Genomic DNA, 17,826 nt, shown 5'->3' with positions numbered 1-17,826 from the left:
ACAATATAAGGAGATTTCAGATTTGAACAAATATAGACACGATGCACCATATACTCTCCTTTACAATTATATTTTCCAATAAAATGATATGTATGTCTAGAGAACCATGGCAAATCAGCATATGCATAAAGTTTCTCCTCTAAAGAACGAAGATTACATGGAACATCAAATTCAATGTAACCCAAAGTATTTGAAGAATACAATAATTTCTTTTCATCTTTTTCGATAGCAATGGGAAGCAATTTTTTATGTTCAGCATAAGTAATTGGTTCCAAAACATGTAAAACTAAAGCATCTTCAACCAATTCATCTTTGTCACAAGGAACATTAAGCAAATTATCATGGGACAAAGATAAATCAAGAGAGGGTTCCACTAACAATTGCTCTATGACAGCATGGTTTGTGGAAAAATTTAGTACATTAAAACAATTTTCACCTTCCGTGAGTGTAGGACCATGGGCATTACCTGTGTTCTCAGCAGGAGTAATAGGTGCATGGTGAAGTGATGGTTCTGAATTTGCATATGAGGTTGTGAGCTCCTCATTTTCTTCCACGTCATCCTCTCGCTTATGTACATTATTCTGCAGAAGGTTAGTCATAGCAAGAGGAATAACAACAGACTCTTCCTCTAAATGGTGCACTTCAGCATACGAAGTCAAAATAGGAGGTAGATTAATAAAGGTTTCTCGCATAAGGAGTTTCATATCATTCCAAGTTTGAGGTTTATTAGAAGGATCTAAAGACTCCCACCAAGGTAAAGCAGAATGTCGCAAAACACTAGTTGCATTGTTTACCTTCCTCCTTGGACACATAAAGCGAGTAGAAAATATGTTGTCGATGGCAATTTCCTACTCCATGTACTCATCAGCACCTATACCTTCATAAGTTGGTGGATACGAACAACCTGTCATTATAAACACAAAAACAAGGAACAAACGGTGAAAGTTATCCCTACCAAATGACTACGTGGTTGCAGTGGTGTCACTTTTCACAACAAGTGGAAGCGTATTACCAAGCTCTTACAAAGTTCTTACCAACGCAAGCAGTGGCGGTACAACCGGCGGCTGGTTCGTGATACCTGTGAGGCAGTGGTACCGAGATTACAAGGGTCTTTTTCTGTACCAATCTGAAGTATATGTGGAGCTTGGGAGGCACAAAAAAGAACAAATATATATATGTGTCACACAAGTCAGTGACAGACAGCAATATTAAATAAATGTCCAGAGCACTTGTCCTAGTTGCTAGCCTATACGTGTTCCTATCAGCAGTTGTGATAAACAAGAGAGAAAACAAGGATGAAAGGAAACAAGTATTAAAGGTAGCAACGGATATGAACAAGGCAAAAGGTACCACAAACAATAGAGCTATTGAATGTTCCTTATGTGCTCCTTTTCGATATCTTCTATTCCCTTTTACTATTTTTTTTCTTTTATTTTTTTGTCCAATCTTTTTTTTCTTTCTTTTGCTCTTTTGATATTTTTTTCTCAGCAAGGAGCACACAAGAATAAACCACAAAAAATTTGAGCTCAATTGAATAAAAGATGTGGCCTATAGAAAATTAGGACTATGCTCTAAAAAGCATACCAAAACTTGTGGGCCCAGAAACTCAATTTTCCTAATCGAATTTCGCAAATCTAATTTTTGCGACCCAGCAAAGCTAGGATGAAATAGATCTAAAATTTTCTAGCGTTCTCTGTAGATATAAAATTTTTCCTGTTTCGAGTTCAGATGCAAAAGTTATGACTGTTTTAAGAAAGCTGCTCGAATAAGGGTTTTAGTGGACACAAGATGCAAACCGATGGTGATACGGAATAGCGGCGGGTGGAGAGATCAACACAAACTAGAAAAGAACACAATCTAAACCAGCAACAAGACTTTGACCTAGGACACAAACTCAACAAAGCGAACTCTAAAACTGAAATATGCAAAGGCTATGGCGCGGAAGGTTCTAGGATAGGAAATAAAAGTATGGTACTGGACTATAGGACGAATGCGAAACTCTCAAACTAGGGAATAAAAGTGAACCTGACGGTATACCTTAGCTCTGATTACCACTTAATGGAGTAAAACGGACGCCCAGGATGCATCCGAACTCCGTTTTCGATGATCCACATATGGATGGAAAGCTAATTTGATAAGGAAGCCAATCCAAGTGGTTTCACATCAAAAGCTCTGATACCACTTAATGAGGACGGGGATCCTGATCTTCCATCAGGTTTAAGATAAACAACGATTTATTCGAAGAGCGACACACCGATCCGGCTTCAGATCACAAAGACCCAAACCCTGCAACCTTAGCACCACGTCTCCTCTGGTTATCAACCGTGTCACAATCCAGTTGACCTCGCCAAGAAGGCTAATCCCTGTTGCGAATCGAAGAACACAAGCAAGAACAAGATAAAAAGCAACTCAATTAAAGTGACAATTGCAGATGAATGATTAAGCACTCGAAGTTGGGGTCTTGCAAACCGATAACGGCGACTGTTCAATGACAGATTGATCTAAAACAAAACTCAAACACTAAAGTAGGTGGTGGCTACTGATTATATAGCCTAAGGGACGTCCAAGGATCCCTCTTCACGTCCTAAAGATGTCCCAACATGTTACAAGGCCCAACGGCCCAAAAGAAGGTGTTGCAGCACCCTGATAGATTCTGGATGCTAACTTGTTTTGACAATTCCCATTGATTATGAAGAGCTTTTGATGTGAAACCACTTGTATTGGCTTCCTTATCAAATTATCTTTCCATCCATATGTGGATCATCGAAAACGGAGTTCGGATGCGTCCTGGGCGTCCGTTTTATTATAGACTGGTCCTGATGGCCGAGGCAGACTCGAACTCGGATTGGACTGGGCCTCTGGCTTGGCTTGGACGCCCTTGCTGGCCTCCTAAGGTGGTGGCCAAGGAGGAGGACGTCCAAGGGCTTTCTTGGTGGGTTCTCCAAGTCCTTGGGGTGTGCTCCCACTTGGGCCAGGGTCCCAAGGATGAATAACAAGCCCATAACGACAGTGTAGCTCCCAGCAGAAACAGTGACAGAATATATTGGCGATTTGGAGGCCTTGCTGACATGATATTGAGATGGAACCAGATCTATTTGAAAGCTTATCAAACAAGCTTTCCATCAAGTGCTCATTGACCTCGATCGCACTCCGGATGGATAAGTTATGGCCTTCCCAATGAGGCACTGTCGGGCTACCGACGAACCGAAAGTTCAACTTTGATGAACTTCCATTATGAAACACATTTGAACCTACAATCAAATAGTGACATGTACATGTGGAACCAAATGAATTATAACCAAAGCCACTATGCAAATGTAGGAATGAGTGCACCTTATAATCATTGTTCGTATCCGAAGGTGCCATGTCCTCATCACCATCCTTATCCACCATGCCTCCTTTCTTGGCTGCTGCCTCCTTGCCCTTTTCTTCTTTTGGCCTGCCGACCTATCATAGGAAGCATTTGAGGACCTCGTAGTCCTTGTAGAGGTGCTTGATGAGGTAGGCATGGTTGGTGCCTAGGCTATCCATGAGCTTGTCGAAGTGATCAGACTGACCCTACTGGGGTTGCTTGCCCACGCGATCAGCTACGGTGACCAATGCGGAGTTGGCCGGTCGGCGCCGATCCTTCTTGTTCTTTTTGCCCCTCTATGTGGAGGGGCCCTCATCTTGGTCCTCGTGTTTGTCCTTGCCCTTGTCCTAGCCTCCATTGAAGATTGCTCTGATCATCTCCTCACCGGAGGCGTGGTTCATGGCAACATCGAGCAGGTCACGGGTGGTACGGGGCTTCAGGTAGCCAAGCTTGTGGATTAGGGACTCACAGGTTGTCCCAAAGAGGAATGCGCTAATGATGTCCATGTCGATGACATCAAGAAGTGAGTTGCATCGCTTTGAGAACCTACTGATGTAATCCTACAAAGACTCGTTGGCCTTCTACCGGTAGCTCTTGAGGTCCTAGGAGTTCCCAGGGTAGACATACATCCCCTAGAAAGTCCCAAAGAAGATACTTAGAACTAGTCCATCCTACTGGCAGCTCTTGAGGTCCTAGGAGTTCCCAGGGCGGACATACATCCCCTAGAAATTCACGGATCCTGTCATGCAGGAGGAATTCGAGGCACGCTCGAACATGTTCCCCCACGTAGATGGGGAGGTACTGAATGATGAAGAGGTCATCATCCACTCCTTTGGCTCAATAGGCGAGCTAGAAGTCTTTGAACCATATACCAGGATTTGTCTCCCCGGTATATTTGGTGACGTTGGTAGGCGGTCCGAAGCGCTGCAAGAACAGTGCCCTCTAGATGAGTTAGCCAAAGGGCTGTGGTCCTGGGCCATCTAGGCTAGAACTCTGGTCGTCGGGTCAGTGACCATGCCTAGGGTGTGTTTCACCACTCCCCTTGATGGTCTAGCCGGGACCCATGCCGCCTGCACTCACCGCTGCCCGATGGACATCATCATCATGCTGGGCCTGATGCTAGTTGCTAATGACGCTGCGAGCATCTTGGTTTGGCCTAAGGTGTTCATGCATAGGTGACCAGTGTGGAGCGGGCGTCGGGTTAGGCCATGGTGCAGCTGCGGCCTCCTATTCCATGCCTGGCGACTATAGTGGTGAGCAGATGGAGCGATTCATCTAGTGTGTCCCTGCTCCCCAAGTGGCAAGAGAGGCCACGAGTCGATGTCACGACATGGAGCTCTCCACCTGTTGAACGGCGGCGGTTTCCACTAGCGCCCGGAGGTTTCGGTGGACCGCCTGCTCCTAGGGGTCAATGGGCTCTGGAAGGCCATGCAGGAACATTGCTGCAGCGGTGATGTTCTGGCTAGCCTAAGCAAACTATGGGGGATCGTTCCCCCTGTCCATGATGTTGCGTTGGACCTGGTGGGCACCACCCCGGATGCCGCTCATTGGGTTACGTGCATGGGGCACGCATGTGCTACGCTGAGCGCGTCAGCGCAGGTGGCGGCTGGTTCTGCCGCCTTTGTCATAGCTCCTCACTGTGCTCCTATGAACATGCGAGGGCCTCCATGTGAGGGTCCGGAGGGGTGTGGGTCTATAGAGACTCCACAACCACCGGCGGCTGTCCCGGAGCATCCATCATAGCGCACTCCTAGGACAGAGGGTGGCTAGGTGCCATGACATCACCAATGCTGGAGTCATCGCTCTCAACCTCATCATCCATGAGGTCATGGAAACAAGCGGGAGCATAGCTCGCCATCCCCATGAATTCAGATGCGAGAGGGGGTGGTGCTAGCATTCTTCGAAGCCCCCAGGCGTACGTGTTCGTGGGGACGTGAGGCCGTAGGGGAACCAGACGCATGGCAATCACAGCAGGGACAATGGGGCCCCTCTGGAGAGTCAGTGGAAAATATGAAAAAGTGAGTAAAGAATAGTATGTACGTTACTCACAGTGGAGTTTAAACCCAACATGGGCTCGGAGTGAAGCGCAAGCGCCTCATCGAAGAGGTCATCGAGTGTCCCGGAGCCGACAGAGGGTGCTCCTCCTCCAACGGGTGCTAGGACAAGTGCCTCCTTGTGGAGGTGAAGCATGCCGAGCCGGTCAGCATTGAAGTCCAGGCTTCCGAAGAGGAAGGCTTGGGACGGCTCAAAGACGGGAGGAACCCACATCCTAGTAGGTGGGAGTGCAGGAAACTCTAGTGAACCAAAGCGAGTCGTATCGCTTAAGCCTGCCATGCCGAAGATGGTGGAAAGGTGGACCATCCGATGACCAAAAACTTTGAACGTATGGCGTCTTCCCCACGGACGGTGCCAATTGTCAGTGCGAAAAGTGACCAACATGTAAATATTTATAGTTTTGTCATACGTTGTGATCGAATGTGGCCTAGCACTCAATGACAAAGGGTTTATGCTGGTTCAAGCAACATGCCCTATGTCCAATTTGAGTCGGTCGATGACTTTATTCCTGAGCCTAAGTGCTCGAAGTTTGATGTGGGGGTTACAAACGAGTGGGAGTAAGATGTGGGGTATCTGAGGTCTGGTCAGACTCTGGATCGAAGGGCTGAGAGTGACGGGAGCTCCAACATGTGCTAAGTATTTGAACTTATGCTCTGTTTGGCTTTGGAGTGTCCAAAGCTAGCTGACAATATCAGAATTATCCGTCTATTGTTCGTTGTTGGTTGTTCGAATCGTCCGAATCGATCATCCCCCTTTTGGAGAGAGTGCATCCCCTTTTATAGATGAAGGAGATGGCTTGACAAGAGAGAGTGTGAGAGAAGGAGGGTGTGTGTGCTACCTAGTCTTTTTGCCCACGCTATTAGGTACAAGGCGGTCTGTCGGCGCCCACAACACTATTGATGTCTGAATGCATGTGGTAGGCCCATCGTGATCTTTTGGTATGGCCAATGTTGGCGCCTACCATACTGTAGATAAATGTTAGTGCCCATAACACTATTGGTGTTCTGACATGTCGAGAAGGTGATAAAGTACCCTTCTAACATGACCTGATACTAGTGTCCCGTAGGTGTGTAGGGTTCGGTCGTTGATATTGCGGTTGACTAGAGCACCTGCCTTACTTGCTCTATCCATTTCCTAGGTCTTCACCGAGCTAGCATCCCCAGTCGGTCGTTCCCTAGTCGGCTCCAGCCTCTTGGTCGGAGAAGAGCTATAAGTAGAGGTTCGATATACTCCTGACCAGAGAAACGAGTCGAAGTCAGAGGTGAGCATCATCCCTCCTTGCATAGGGCCTTCCGGTTGGAGAGGCTGGTCAAAGTTAGAGGCGAGCGTGTTTCCTCCTTGGCTAGGCCTTTCAGTCAGAATGGTGGGTCTAGGGCGAGTGCCAGTCCTCTTTGCCTAGGCCTTCCAGTTAGAGAGGCGGGACGGAGTTGGAAGCGATGGACATGAGCGTCATTCCTCCTTGGCTAGGCCTTGCAGTCGGAGAGGTGGGCTAGAGTCAAAGGTGAGTGTCGGTCCTCCTTGGCCAGGCCTTTCGGTCGGAGAGGCGGGCTAGAGTCGGAAGCGACGGACGTGAGCGTCGTTCCTCCTTGGCCAGGCCTTCCGGTCGGAGAGGCGGGATAGAGTCGGAAGCAACGGAAGCGAGCATCATTCCTCCTTGGCCAGGCCTTTCGGTCAGAGACTGGATCGCCCTTCTATCCTGTCGTTAGGTTTTTGGGCCAGCCCAAGAGTTGTGCGTCGTTCGCAACGTTGTCTGCTGGGCTGAGCTTTTGCTGGGAAGTAGATCCATGAGAGACCCCGGGTTTATGAACCCGACACTCAGTAACTCCTACTGTACAGCCATTACTCTGATTTTTTCTCCATGATTTGATTTCTCCAAGATTTCTACTTGTGGCTTGGGGACTACATCATCACTATGACTTGGTTCCTCACCACGCTGGGGATTTTCTTCTAGTTAGTGTTGTTTCTAACCCTGGCAGCACGTGACCACATCACCTACTGTCAGGCTCAAGGACTAAGTGGGCACACTTCACCTTGTGGTGAATGTGGGTTTTTCATTTTAGGGCTCCACCTAGGGACTGGCTGCCTGCTCAGCGGATCTTCTGCTTTCCTTCTACTTTGGACCCTGGCACCACGTGTCTACATCACCTACTGTCAGGCTTAGGGACTAAGTGGGCACACTTCACCTTGAGGTGATTGTGTTTGCTTTAATTTGGAAGACTCTGTGACTCTTTCAAAGGATCAAGGTGCCTAAGTGGGGGGTGAATTAGGCTAATTCTAAATTTCTTTGTAATAATTAAATCCTATTGTTAGCCCAATTAACCCCTTATGCATAGAAAGTGTTTCTAAAGTTCTATCGCACAAAAGTCTTACAACCTAAGTTCCAATCCTACTCTAGCATGGCAATTCTATGAATATAAAGACAAGTATTGAATTGCTTAAAGTAAAGAGAGAAGGAGGAACGCGATGATGTTTTGCTGAGGTATCGGAGAGTCGCCACTCCCCACTAGTTCTCGTTGGAGCATAGGCGCAAGGGTGTAGCTCCCCCTTGATCCTTGCAAGGATCAAGTGCTCTCTATGGGTTGATTCTTCGACACTCTATCGTGGTGAATCACCCACAATCGCTCACAACTTGAGTTGGGTCATCCATAAGCTCCGCCAGATGATCACCAATCTCCCAATCACCACCAAGCCATTTAGGTGATGGCGATCACCAAGAGTAACAAGAACGAACTCTCACTTGACCACGACAAGCCTAATGAGAAAGGTGGATGCACACTTTACTACTCTTGATCTCACTAATAAGGGCTCTCTTTGGGATTCTCAAATCTCAATCACGTCACTAGGACCTTGCTCTTCTTGACACTCTCAAGGATGTTTCTCAGCTGTTGAAATGAGCAAAAGTACCCCCACACACGAATAGAGAAAGTATTTATAACATGGGCTAAAAAATGAACCGTTATGTGCCTCTGCGAGGTGACCGAACGCGCCGATCAGTTCACCCCAAACTCCAGTGTTTACAGTGTGACCAGATGCTGCACTAACCGGACGCGTCCGGTCATGATTTTCCCTCTCTAGAACCTTACTGGAGTCGACTAGACGCTGGCTCCAATGGATCTAAGGGCTCCCTTAATAGTACAGGTGCTCCAACAAGTTTACTCAGCGTCCGGTCACTTTCAGACGACTTTATTTTGATCAAATAAACTGACTGGACTCTGCGCCAGTGTTCGGTCACACCGAAGTCAGCGTCCGGTCAGTATTTGACCCTCTATTCACTTCCAACTTTCGATCATACGTGAATGAAGTTTGCTCCAATGGATCTAAGGGCTTTTTAAGAGCTACCTAGTGCTAGGTTTAGCAAGTGTGCACCACACCTAACCCACTAGACTTATCTAGGTTAAGCTACCCGTCCATACCCCCTTAATAGTACGACCAAAGAAAAAATAAAGTCCTAAACTACTCTAAGTGTCTCTTCAACTTCAATCGACACTTAGAACTAGCCTATCCTTAACCTTATCGTTCATCCTTTGAAAACCAAAACGATTTCCATCGTTGGGGCATGACCACCATGACAGCCCAATCGATCTCTATTACAATGACCTAACTTAATTACCTCTGCAAAACACACGTTAGTCATAGTAATCACGTGTTGTCATTAATCACCGAAACCCAACTAGGGGCCTAGATGCTTTCACTCTTAAAGTTGAAGAAGACTATCTCTCTTTCTCGTAGTCGGACTCTAAGTGGGCACACTTGGTCCACTGCGGGGAAATTTTTTATTTTGAACTTGAGCACCTTACATCCTTCTGGCAAGCCTTACTTGGGAAAAGCTCGTGCTTGGCTGGACAGTTAAGCTGGTCGACTACGGTCCACAACTGTTCGGCGACTCATTAGAGTGGTCAGACCATGAGTCTGGCTGATCGGCTTTATTCACACCTGCTCGAATAAGCTCAAGACGGCATTGCACAGCGGATACAAGGCGCTCGAGGACTAGCTGTGGGGGGTACGACCCCGGATACCCATGGCAAACTATATGGGCTGCGCTCCCAAGGGCGGTCCAGCCCACAAGACGAAGACCTACGGTGCACGGCACTACTCGACGTGCACTGCAAGGCATCAAGGGCAATATCCTGAAGATACTACGAGATCTATTATGATACGTTCGATCCTATAATTCATGTAATCTGTTATTACCTAGGTCTAACCGACTTGTAACCCTACCCCCAGACTATATAAGGCGGGCAGGGACCTCCTCAAAACACACGCAACATCATATCGTAGCCAATACAACCCAACAGACCACAAGAGTAGGATATTACGTCACGCTGACGATCCGAACCTTTCTAACTCTTACGTCTATGTTGCCTTCTTGTTCTCGATTACACGCATCTTTATCGATCAATCTAGCTTCATGAGATACCCCTTAGAAGACTATCGATGATATTCTACCGACGGTCCACCTTCAAGCATGATCTCATCAAAATGTCTACGTAACTTTTTTTATGTGCTGACGTAGCTAGGCCGACCAACCCGGAGGAAGTAACGACTAACGACTGACCAGGAAGCTTTCCAGGTCGACGTGGGATTCAGTCATTGGCTGGTTCCTCGCGTACTAGATAGTAGTAGTATGAAACAATCTTCTAAATTACATTCTCAATACTTTTCTTTCTTTCTTTCTTTTTGTAAAATGAGGTCATGCACACTTGAACTCATCCTGTTCACTTTTTCTGGTATATTAATAGTCTATCGACCCCGAAAAAATGTCATTCTCACTTCCCAAAGAGTTAAACACCTCTAACTTTGATCAAATATATACAAAAAAATATTAATATTTATAGTATATAATTAGTACATTAGATAGATCGTTAAATCTGTTTTCATAATAAACTTATGTTGTTAATATTTTCTACAAACACAGTAACTTAGAAAAATTTGACCGAACGAATACCATAGCAACACTTATTTTGGTACTGAGAGAGTAGGAGCCATAAGCTTGTGATTAAGTGTACCTCAGCTGGTTAGATATTTTGTGGTGCAACCTATCCATTCAAATTTAAATTCTCGATGATATGGGCTGCTCGCATTTTATGAACTTATTACATGATTTAATGACATTATTTGTCCAATGGTAGGCGATGTACCCATGGATAACAAGACGTAATCTCGAGATTTATCGGTTATTCTTCCAATGAGATAGGCATGTGTGCCTGTTGATAATGAGGCAAAATTTCAGGATCTACCGCCTTATTAGTTTTCTAAGGTATTTTTAAAGGTAAAATTTGTGTGTGTGCATTCTTATATGGAATGAGTATATGTATATGTTTGTGGCGGTCTACATTTGTACTAAACTATAGACTCAGTCTACGCCGAGTCATCATGATGCATACTTTGGGCAATTAGACATCTAATATGGCGTATTTTGTCTAGAATTCAAACTAGCTTTTCTTTTCATTATCTTTATATGGAATATATCAACTTTTCTTGAGGAAAGTTCAAAGCACCTCAGTGAGGTTAGGTTGTTAATCAGTCATTGTTGATTTTTTTTTAGTAAGTGGATGGCGTTTTTAATATAGGTAAAGGAAAGCAAGCCAAACATAATTCTCATGATGCAACTGGGCTGCAAGCCTGCAACTGCCTACAATGGATCAAATGCAGTCAAATAGACAAGGTCTCTAACGAGCTGGGAGGCCGGTAACGAATTTAGAAATCCTTTGGAGCCCATAAATTTTACAGGATTTGTACAAAATTTTTACAAGAATCAGTTTAATTTTATAGGACGCGTGAAACATGAAAATTTTCTTTGTTCCAAAGGGAGCCTCGGAGGTAAGCAACTATGGGATGGATTCATCAGTAACGGGCTCTGGTCATGGACCATTAGGAAGGCCGGTCAGGCGGTCACCGAGTAAAGAAAGGAATGTGGGGCCGGATAAGAGTAAGACTAGGCCCACTCCTCCCAGCTTCAGGGACCAACAATCCCGAGGTGGAGGAGCGCAAGGACCCGCGATGGTGCCACGTGACGTGCTGGTGGCGCGCAGCCTCACCGCGTTCCAACGCGTCTGCGATAGACCTGTCCAAATGGGTCGGGCCAAATGGGCTAGCACATACCACACAAATGTTGGCCCAGCACAAGCACGGCATGAAGTGACGTTTTCTGCTCAAAATAATAAAAAAACAAGCACGGCATAAAGCAAGCACAGGCATGATGGGGGTAACCCTATGCTTGGACAGAAACTCAAGCAAGCCAGCAAGGCACGTACCACACTTTAGAATTTCAATTTGGTATGTGAATAGAAAACATCAAACAAAACAAATGTTTTAATATTTTCTACAATATTTCAAGATTTATTTAAATTATTTGTCAATTCAGTCAGAGAAAAATATAATTTTCTATTTTTTTAAAAAATAATTTGTTAGGGTTTTTGATTTATGAGCTTTTTGTTGGTCTTGTTTGGTGTGTATGCATGTAATTTTTTTTTCAAAATATATGTTTATAAGAGGATGCATTTCCCCTAGTTTTTTTTTTGAGTCTTTTCTATAATTTGTTTTCCAATTAGTTACTAAAGCTTCTTCATGAATACTTTCTGCAAACTTAAGGCTTGTTTAGATCCCTCCTCTATATTTTATAGGTAAAGTCTCCAAACAGGTTGTTTAAAGTTAGCTATACATTTTAGCTCACCACACATTAGAGCTTTAGTCCTCAAAACCAAGCTGAAGTGCTCTAAAGTTTTTAGAACTTTAAAGTTTAGAGGAGGGGACCCAACCATGCCCTTATTCTCATATTTTGCCAAATAATTTACCAAAACAATTCTAGCTCCAGGATGGAGTTATTTATAGAGCTAAAACCAAAAAAATTCACTAGTGAAATGACGCCATGCCAAATGGGACAACACGTTGCCAATAGTACAGCATTGTGATAGTAGCTTAACTTTCGTGTTCCTCCGGAATGGTTAGCTGGGCTGGGAATTTTGGTCGTCGTAAAAATGCTCTTCCTCTTAATACCCGGACTAGACATGTTATTGTAACAACCTCGGTGTTACGCCCTAAACCAACTACTAAATCATGTCACGAGTATCGTGTTTGTGTAATAATGCACGTGATAGATGGTGTTGATAAATTTCTTGTAGCCTGAAATAACCAATTTTTATTGAGCAAAAACACTATAGAACACACATGTGACACTTAAATAAAGTTTGAAATATGAACTTTGTAGATGACAGTGAAATACTTGCTGTCGAAAAATGATATTACTAGCTAATATTTTGAATAGCTTAGAAATCGTAAATTAAAATCAAATTCAACTAAAAACTTAGAAAATTTCCTAGTTTGTCAATAGCTAGACATTGCTAAGTTTAGCAATTTATTTAGAGAGATTGGGTTAGAGGGTGATGTGGTGTTTTAGCTCGGCCGAGCAGCCTCATGTATCAGTTTGATCGTGGTGAAGTCGATTTCGGTTTAGAGGCAATGGTTTAGTGGTAGTCGCTGCTTTAAAATCCATGCACAACACGTTCTCGGGCTAGCCCCCTGGGCTGGGCGCGGTCACCAAGCCGCGGGGGCGTGCCGTCGTGGCATTGGTGTGCTCTGCGTGCGCACGCGCGCTGCCACGCTTGGCCGACCTAGTCGCCCTGACCCAACCACGAGGAGCCGCCGTTGCTGTGGCTTGCCCGGCTGAGCGACGCTGCCCCTACCCTGCGCGCTACTGCGTCGTCGACCCACCTCACGTCGCGACGTAGCCGCTGCTGCTGTTGTCGCATCACGTCGCACTACGTCACCAGCTGCTGCTCCACGTTGCGTCGTTGGCCCACTTTGATGCCACGCACACGAGGCTGGACCGCCGTCGCCATGCCATTTATGGCACTGCGGTGTGCAGGCCACGCCGGTCGCGAGCATGCACGCCTGTCGGTTAATGTTTGGCCATGGGCCGCGCTAGTCACATCAACCACATCTCGCTAAGGCTCGCCTCATCGAGTCATCAGCCGTACCCCATCTCTCTCTACCGCTAAGCCACGCCAACGCGCCTGCCTGCGAGGAGTCGTCTCCCATCAATTCCATGCACCCACAGTTCCGTCCTCACAGCCTCTCATCAACCGCCCCACCCCGTCTTGATTACGGCTAGGCCGAGCTCCAATTTTGGAGCTTTGCTCCCACCACCGCGCCATTAAGGCCCAGCCCGCCTCACCGTGGCTAGCTCCAACCTCGCAATCTTGCGTTGAATTGACCGCACCCCATGAAAAAATAGCGCGCTATTTTGCCACTATAGCGGCGCTATAGCGCCCCAGATAGCTTGCCGCGATGATATTGCTCTTTGTTGCGCTATTGCCGCTATTGCCCGCTATCACGCCGCTATTTCCGCTATAGCGCCGTAGCCCGCTAAATAGCCGCTATTCGTGTTTCACTGGCTGACCCAAAAAAATCAGCCTGGTCAAATATAGCCCACTAAGGGCCCAATTCAATGAAACAAACATGAGCCAAGTGCTGGAAGCCTGGAACCCTAGTCGTTCCTCACCAAACCACTCGACCCGACCTCCTGGTGACGGCGGCCGCTGGGCGACGGGCGTAGCCTAGGCGACGTCGGGGGCCAGGGCAACGTTGGGGGCCAAGGAGACGGCAGGAGCCTGGGCGACGGCGGCAGGCTGGGTAGCAGCGGTGGCTGCACATCGTGATGACTGAGCCAAGCAAAACCTTTCAAAATCTCGATGATGGCAGTGCGCCAACACTGGGTAATTTCTTCTCCCCTGTTCTTGTTCCCTATTCTTTGGTTATTGAGATGCATATGCTAGATCTAGATTAGATAGGATTATAGGAATCCAATCACCTGAATCAGGTTCTCTCTTGTTCTTCAAAACTTGCGGCTTGCTTGCTTGCACGGTTGCTTGCTTTTGGTACTTAGGTCCTGAAAACTTGCTTTTGGAACGTCGACACGAGGCATGCCTACACTTGCTTGCTTGCACGGTTGCTTGCGGCATGAAAACCATCAGAGTAAAAATCATAACAAAGCCGGTTGCTTGCTTGCTTGCTTTTGGTACTTAGGTCCTTAGGTCCTTAGGTCCTGCTTGCTTCCAATTATTCTACAATCATAAGTTAGGTACTTAGGTCCTGCTTGCTTGCTTTCTTGCTTGCATCTTAAATTCTTAATTCCAATTATTCATTTATTCTGATTCTGAATGATAGCATTTGGTTGCTTGCTTGCACGGTTTGCCAATGCCAGGTCTAATTAGATCTTAGGTTTTTTTATATATGAAATTATGAATATGATGTTAAAAACTGAAATTTGTTACTGTAAGTCTGTAACACTTGTTAGCTACTGAATTTTTGTTATCTACTGAATTTTTGTTAGCTACTGAAACTGAATTTTTGTTAGCTACTGTACTTGTTAACAAACACTATAACAAACACTTGTTAGCTACTAAATTTTTGCACCATACATTTTGCTACTGTATGTTTGCCATTCTCATATGGTTGTCCACTTTTGTAGGCTTATCTAGCACTGCATCCACAGGAAACCTATCTAATGAAGCATCTGACCCAGCTTGGAAGCACTGCACAATGCCAGATGTGAACAAGAAAGGTTCTCTCAAGTGCAACTACTATGACAACATTTATCATGGTGGAATAACTAGAATCAAGTACCACCTTGCTAAAGTTCCTAAATGTGGTGTTGCAAAGTGTACAAAAGTTTCATCTGATGTGATAAAAGAAATGGTTAACTTGTTGACAAAGAAGACGGATAACAAGCAAAGGAAGGGTAAGGAGAAAGAAGAGGATAGAGCTATAGTTGATTTGAGCCATTCTAAAGGAGAGGAACACAGTGATGTAGAAGGCAATTCAGTTATTGTGTTGAAGAAGGTGACTAGCAAAGGTGCTTCTTTAGGTCCTATTGATAAGTTCTATAAACTAACACCAGAAGAAATAGTGGCTGCAAGGAAGGGCAACACTATTCTTGCTGAGAAGGTTCAATCCAAGTTGTCAACTAAAAAAAGGGAAGAGAAGAGGGACAGAGCATGTGAGTACATCTGTCAGTTTTTATGAAGCTGGCATCCCACACAACACTATTACACTTCCTAGCTTTGATCTCATGCTTGAGTGGGAAATTCTTGCAAAAAAGGAAGAGGAAAGTGCAGGAGTTACTGAAGTCTCACCAAGAGTCTTGGGAGCTAAATGGATGCTCAGTTATGACAGATGCTTGGATAGATAAGAGAGGTAGAGGTGTGATGAACTTGGTAGTTCATAGTGCATATGGTGTTTGTTTTCTTGATTCAGTGGATTGCTCAGCTATGAAGAAAGATGGCAGATACATTTTTGAGCTGGTTGATAAATGTATTGAGGAAATAGGGGTGCAAAATGTAGTTCAAGTTGTGACTGACAATGCAAGACCAAATGAGGCAGCAGCTAGTTTGTTGAAAGCAAAGTACCCCTCTATTTTCTGGAATGGTTGTGCAGCCCATACCATTGATCTAATGCTGGAAGATATAGGAAAGATGCCAAAAGTTGCAGCAATAATTAGCAAAGCAAAGTGCTTGACTGTTTTCTATATGCCCATACTAGAGTTTTGGACCTAATGAGGAAGTATCTTTCTAGAGATTTGGTGAGGTGTGGTGTTACGAGGTTTGCTACAGCTTATCTCAACTTGAAGAGCTTGCTAGAAAACAAGAAGCAATTGCAGAGGCTTTTTAGGGAAGATGAGTTCAATGAACTAGGCTACCTAAAGAGTGTCAAAGGGAAGAAAGCAAACAAGGTTGTCAAGTTTGAAACTTTCTGGAAAGATGTTGAGACTGCTGTTAATTACTTTGAGCCATTAGCTACTGTCTTGAGGAGAATGGACAGTGATGTGCCAGCAATGGGGTTCTTATATGGGTATCTACTAGAGGCTAAGAATGAAATCTCTAAGAGGTTCAACAATGATAGGAAAAAGTTTAAGGAAGTTTTTCACTTCATTGACAAAAGGTGGGACAGTAAGCTAAAGACACCTTTACATAGGGCTGGTTACTACCTGAACCCTTTCTACTATTATTAAAACAAGGTGGCTATAGAGGAGAATGAATCATTTAGAGATGGTGTAATAACTTGCATTACAAAGCTTGTTCCAAATGAAGACACTCAGGACAAGATTATTGAAGAGCTTCAAAAGTTTCAAGATGTTGAAGGATCCTTTGGGAAAGACATTGCTAAAAGGCAGTGCAAAAATATTAATTTTGATCCAGGTATGAAAAATTGTCATCTAGCACAATCAGCTTTTCACTTTTTAGCTAAGTGGTGTCTCAATCATGTCCTCTGTTTTTCACTTTTTTAGCTAAGTGGTGGCTCAATCATGGAAGTAGTGCACCAAACCTCAGGAAGTTAGCTGCTAGAATTCTAAGTTTGACTTGCAGTTCATCAGCTTGTGAGAGATGCTAGAGTTCCTTTGAACAAGTATGAATCTGATTTCATTACATTGTTTCTGCAATCCCTTCTTCAGTCCTCTTATTGAAATAATAAAAATATAAAATCAAACCTATGCAGGTCCACACAAAGAGACGCAACCGGCTGCTTCATGATAGAATGAGGGATCTTGCATTTGTCAAGTTCAACTCAAAACTGAGGCAAAAGAAGGACAAAAAGGATAGAGATCCCCTTGAGAAACCTGTTCTTGATGCTTTAGAAGATGAAGACAATGAGTGGATCACTGGCATTGAGCCAATAGAAGTAGATCCAGAGCAGGAAGGAGAAACTGCAACATCATCACATGGAGTTGCAGCTGCACCTCAAGGACAAGAAAGAAGGAAGGCAGGTACCCAGACTAGGAAGAGAAAGAGGTTGATCCCTACCACTACCACTATTGAGGATGATGACTTATCTGCTTCATCTTCTGATGGAGAGAATGCCAATGATGGCATTGATTCTAGTTCTGATTCTGAGACTTAATGAGCCAATGTGTTTTGTGAGTTGTGGCTTGTCTTTTAAAAACTGTGCGGATGTTAAGTACTTAAGTGTGCCGATTGCTCTTATCTTATGACTTATCATGGGAATATGTTATCAATTTATCATGGATGTTATGACTTTATCACTTTGTGAGTTATTATTATTATGATTATGAACTTATGATTATCATGGAAATATGTTTAGTGTTTAGTTGTTTGCCTGTTTGGCTATTGTCTGAATGTATTTAAATAGCGTGCTATAGCGCCGCTATAGCGTGCTAAGCTATCTGGCGCTATGTCATATAGCTGCCGCTATAGCGTGGGTACAACAGCGCTACAGCGGCGCAATAGCGACGCATAGCGGCCAGGACAGGCTGCCACTAATTTCTATAGCCCACCATTTAAAATGTGGACCGCACCACTAGCCTCGCCTAGAACCCCTCTTCATCGTGCGCACCCAAGTCGTAGCCCTATAGCCACCTCCACGCCACTAACATGGTCTTGTCGCTGCGTATCGCCATCGAGCTC

General features: G+C 44.9%; 1 protein-coding gene across 1 annotated transcript; it reads left to right on the top strand.

The window, feature by feature from the left end:
* The first annotated feature begins 11,407 nt into the window (after positions 1 to 11,407).
* LOC136454595 (uncharacterized) lies at positions 11,408 to 17,302 on the top strand. Its single transcript, XM_066454968.1, has 7 exons — positions 11,408 to 11,483; positions 14,877 to 15,404; positions 15,662 to 15,809; positions 15,947 to 16,353; positions 16,495 to 16,602; positions 16,771 to 16,781; positions 16,901 to 17,302. Exons 1-7 carry the CDS (start codon positions 11,408 to 11,410, stop codon positions 17,300 to 17,302), a joined length of 1,680 nt encoding a protein of 559 aa, XP_066311065.1.
* Positions 17,303 to 17,826: the final 524 nt, after the last annotated feature.

The sequence above is a fragment of the Miscanthus floridulus genome, chromosome 5, assembly GCF_019320115.1.
Source record: "Miscanthus floridulus cultivar M001 chromosome 5, ASM1932011v1, whole genome shotgun sequence".
Lineage (NCBI taxonomy): Eukaryota > Viridiplantae > Streptophyta > Magnoliopsida > Poales > Poaceae > Miscanthus > Miscanthus floridulus.
This window is presented reverse-complemented; position numbering and strand designations above follow the sequence as displayed.

What these genes read in the sequence shown, in the direction of transcription:
- LOC136454595 (XM_066454968.1), top strand. Translation starts at nt 11,408, where the DNA reads ATGGTGCCACGTGACGTGCTGGTGGCGCGCAGCCTCACCGCGTTCCAA. An exon ending in CGATAGACCTGTCCAAATGG is followed by an intron (nt 11,484 to 14,876) that starts GTCGGGCCAAAT and finishes CCACTTTTGTAG; the next exon opens with GCTTATCTAGCACTGCATCC. An exon ending in CATTGACAAAAGGTGGGACA is followed by an intron (nt 16,354 to 16,494) that starts GTAAGCTAAAGA and finishes TTCCAAATGAAG; the next exon opens with ACACTCAGGACAAGATTATT.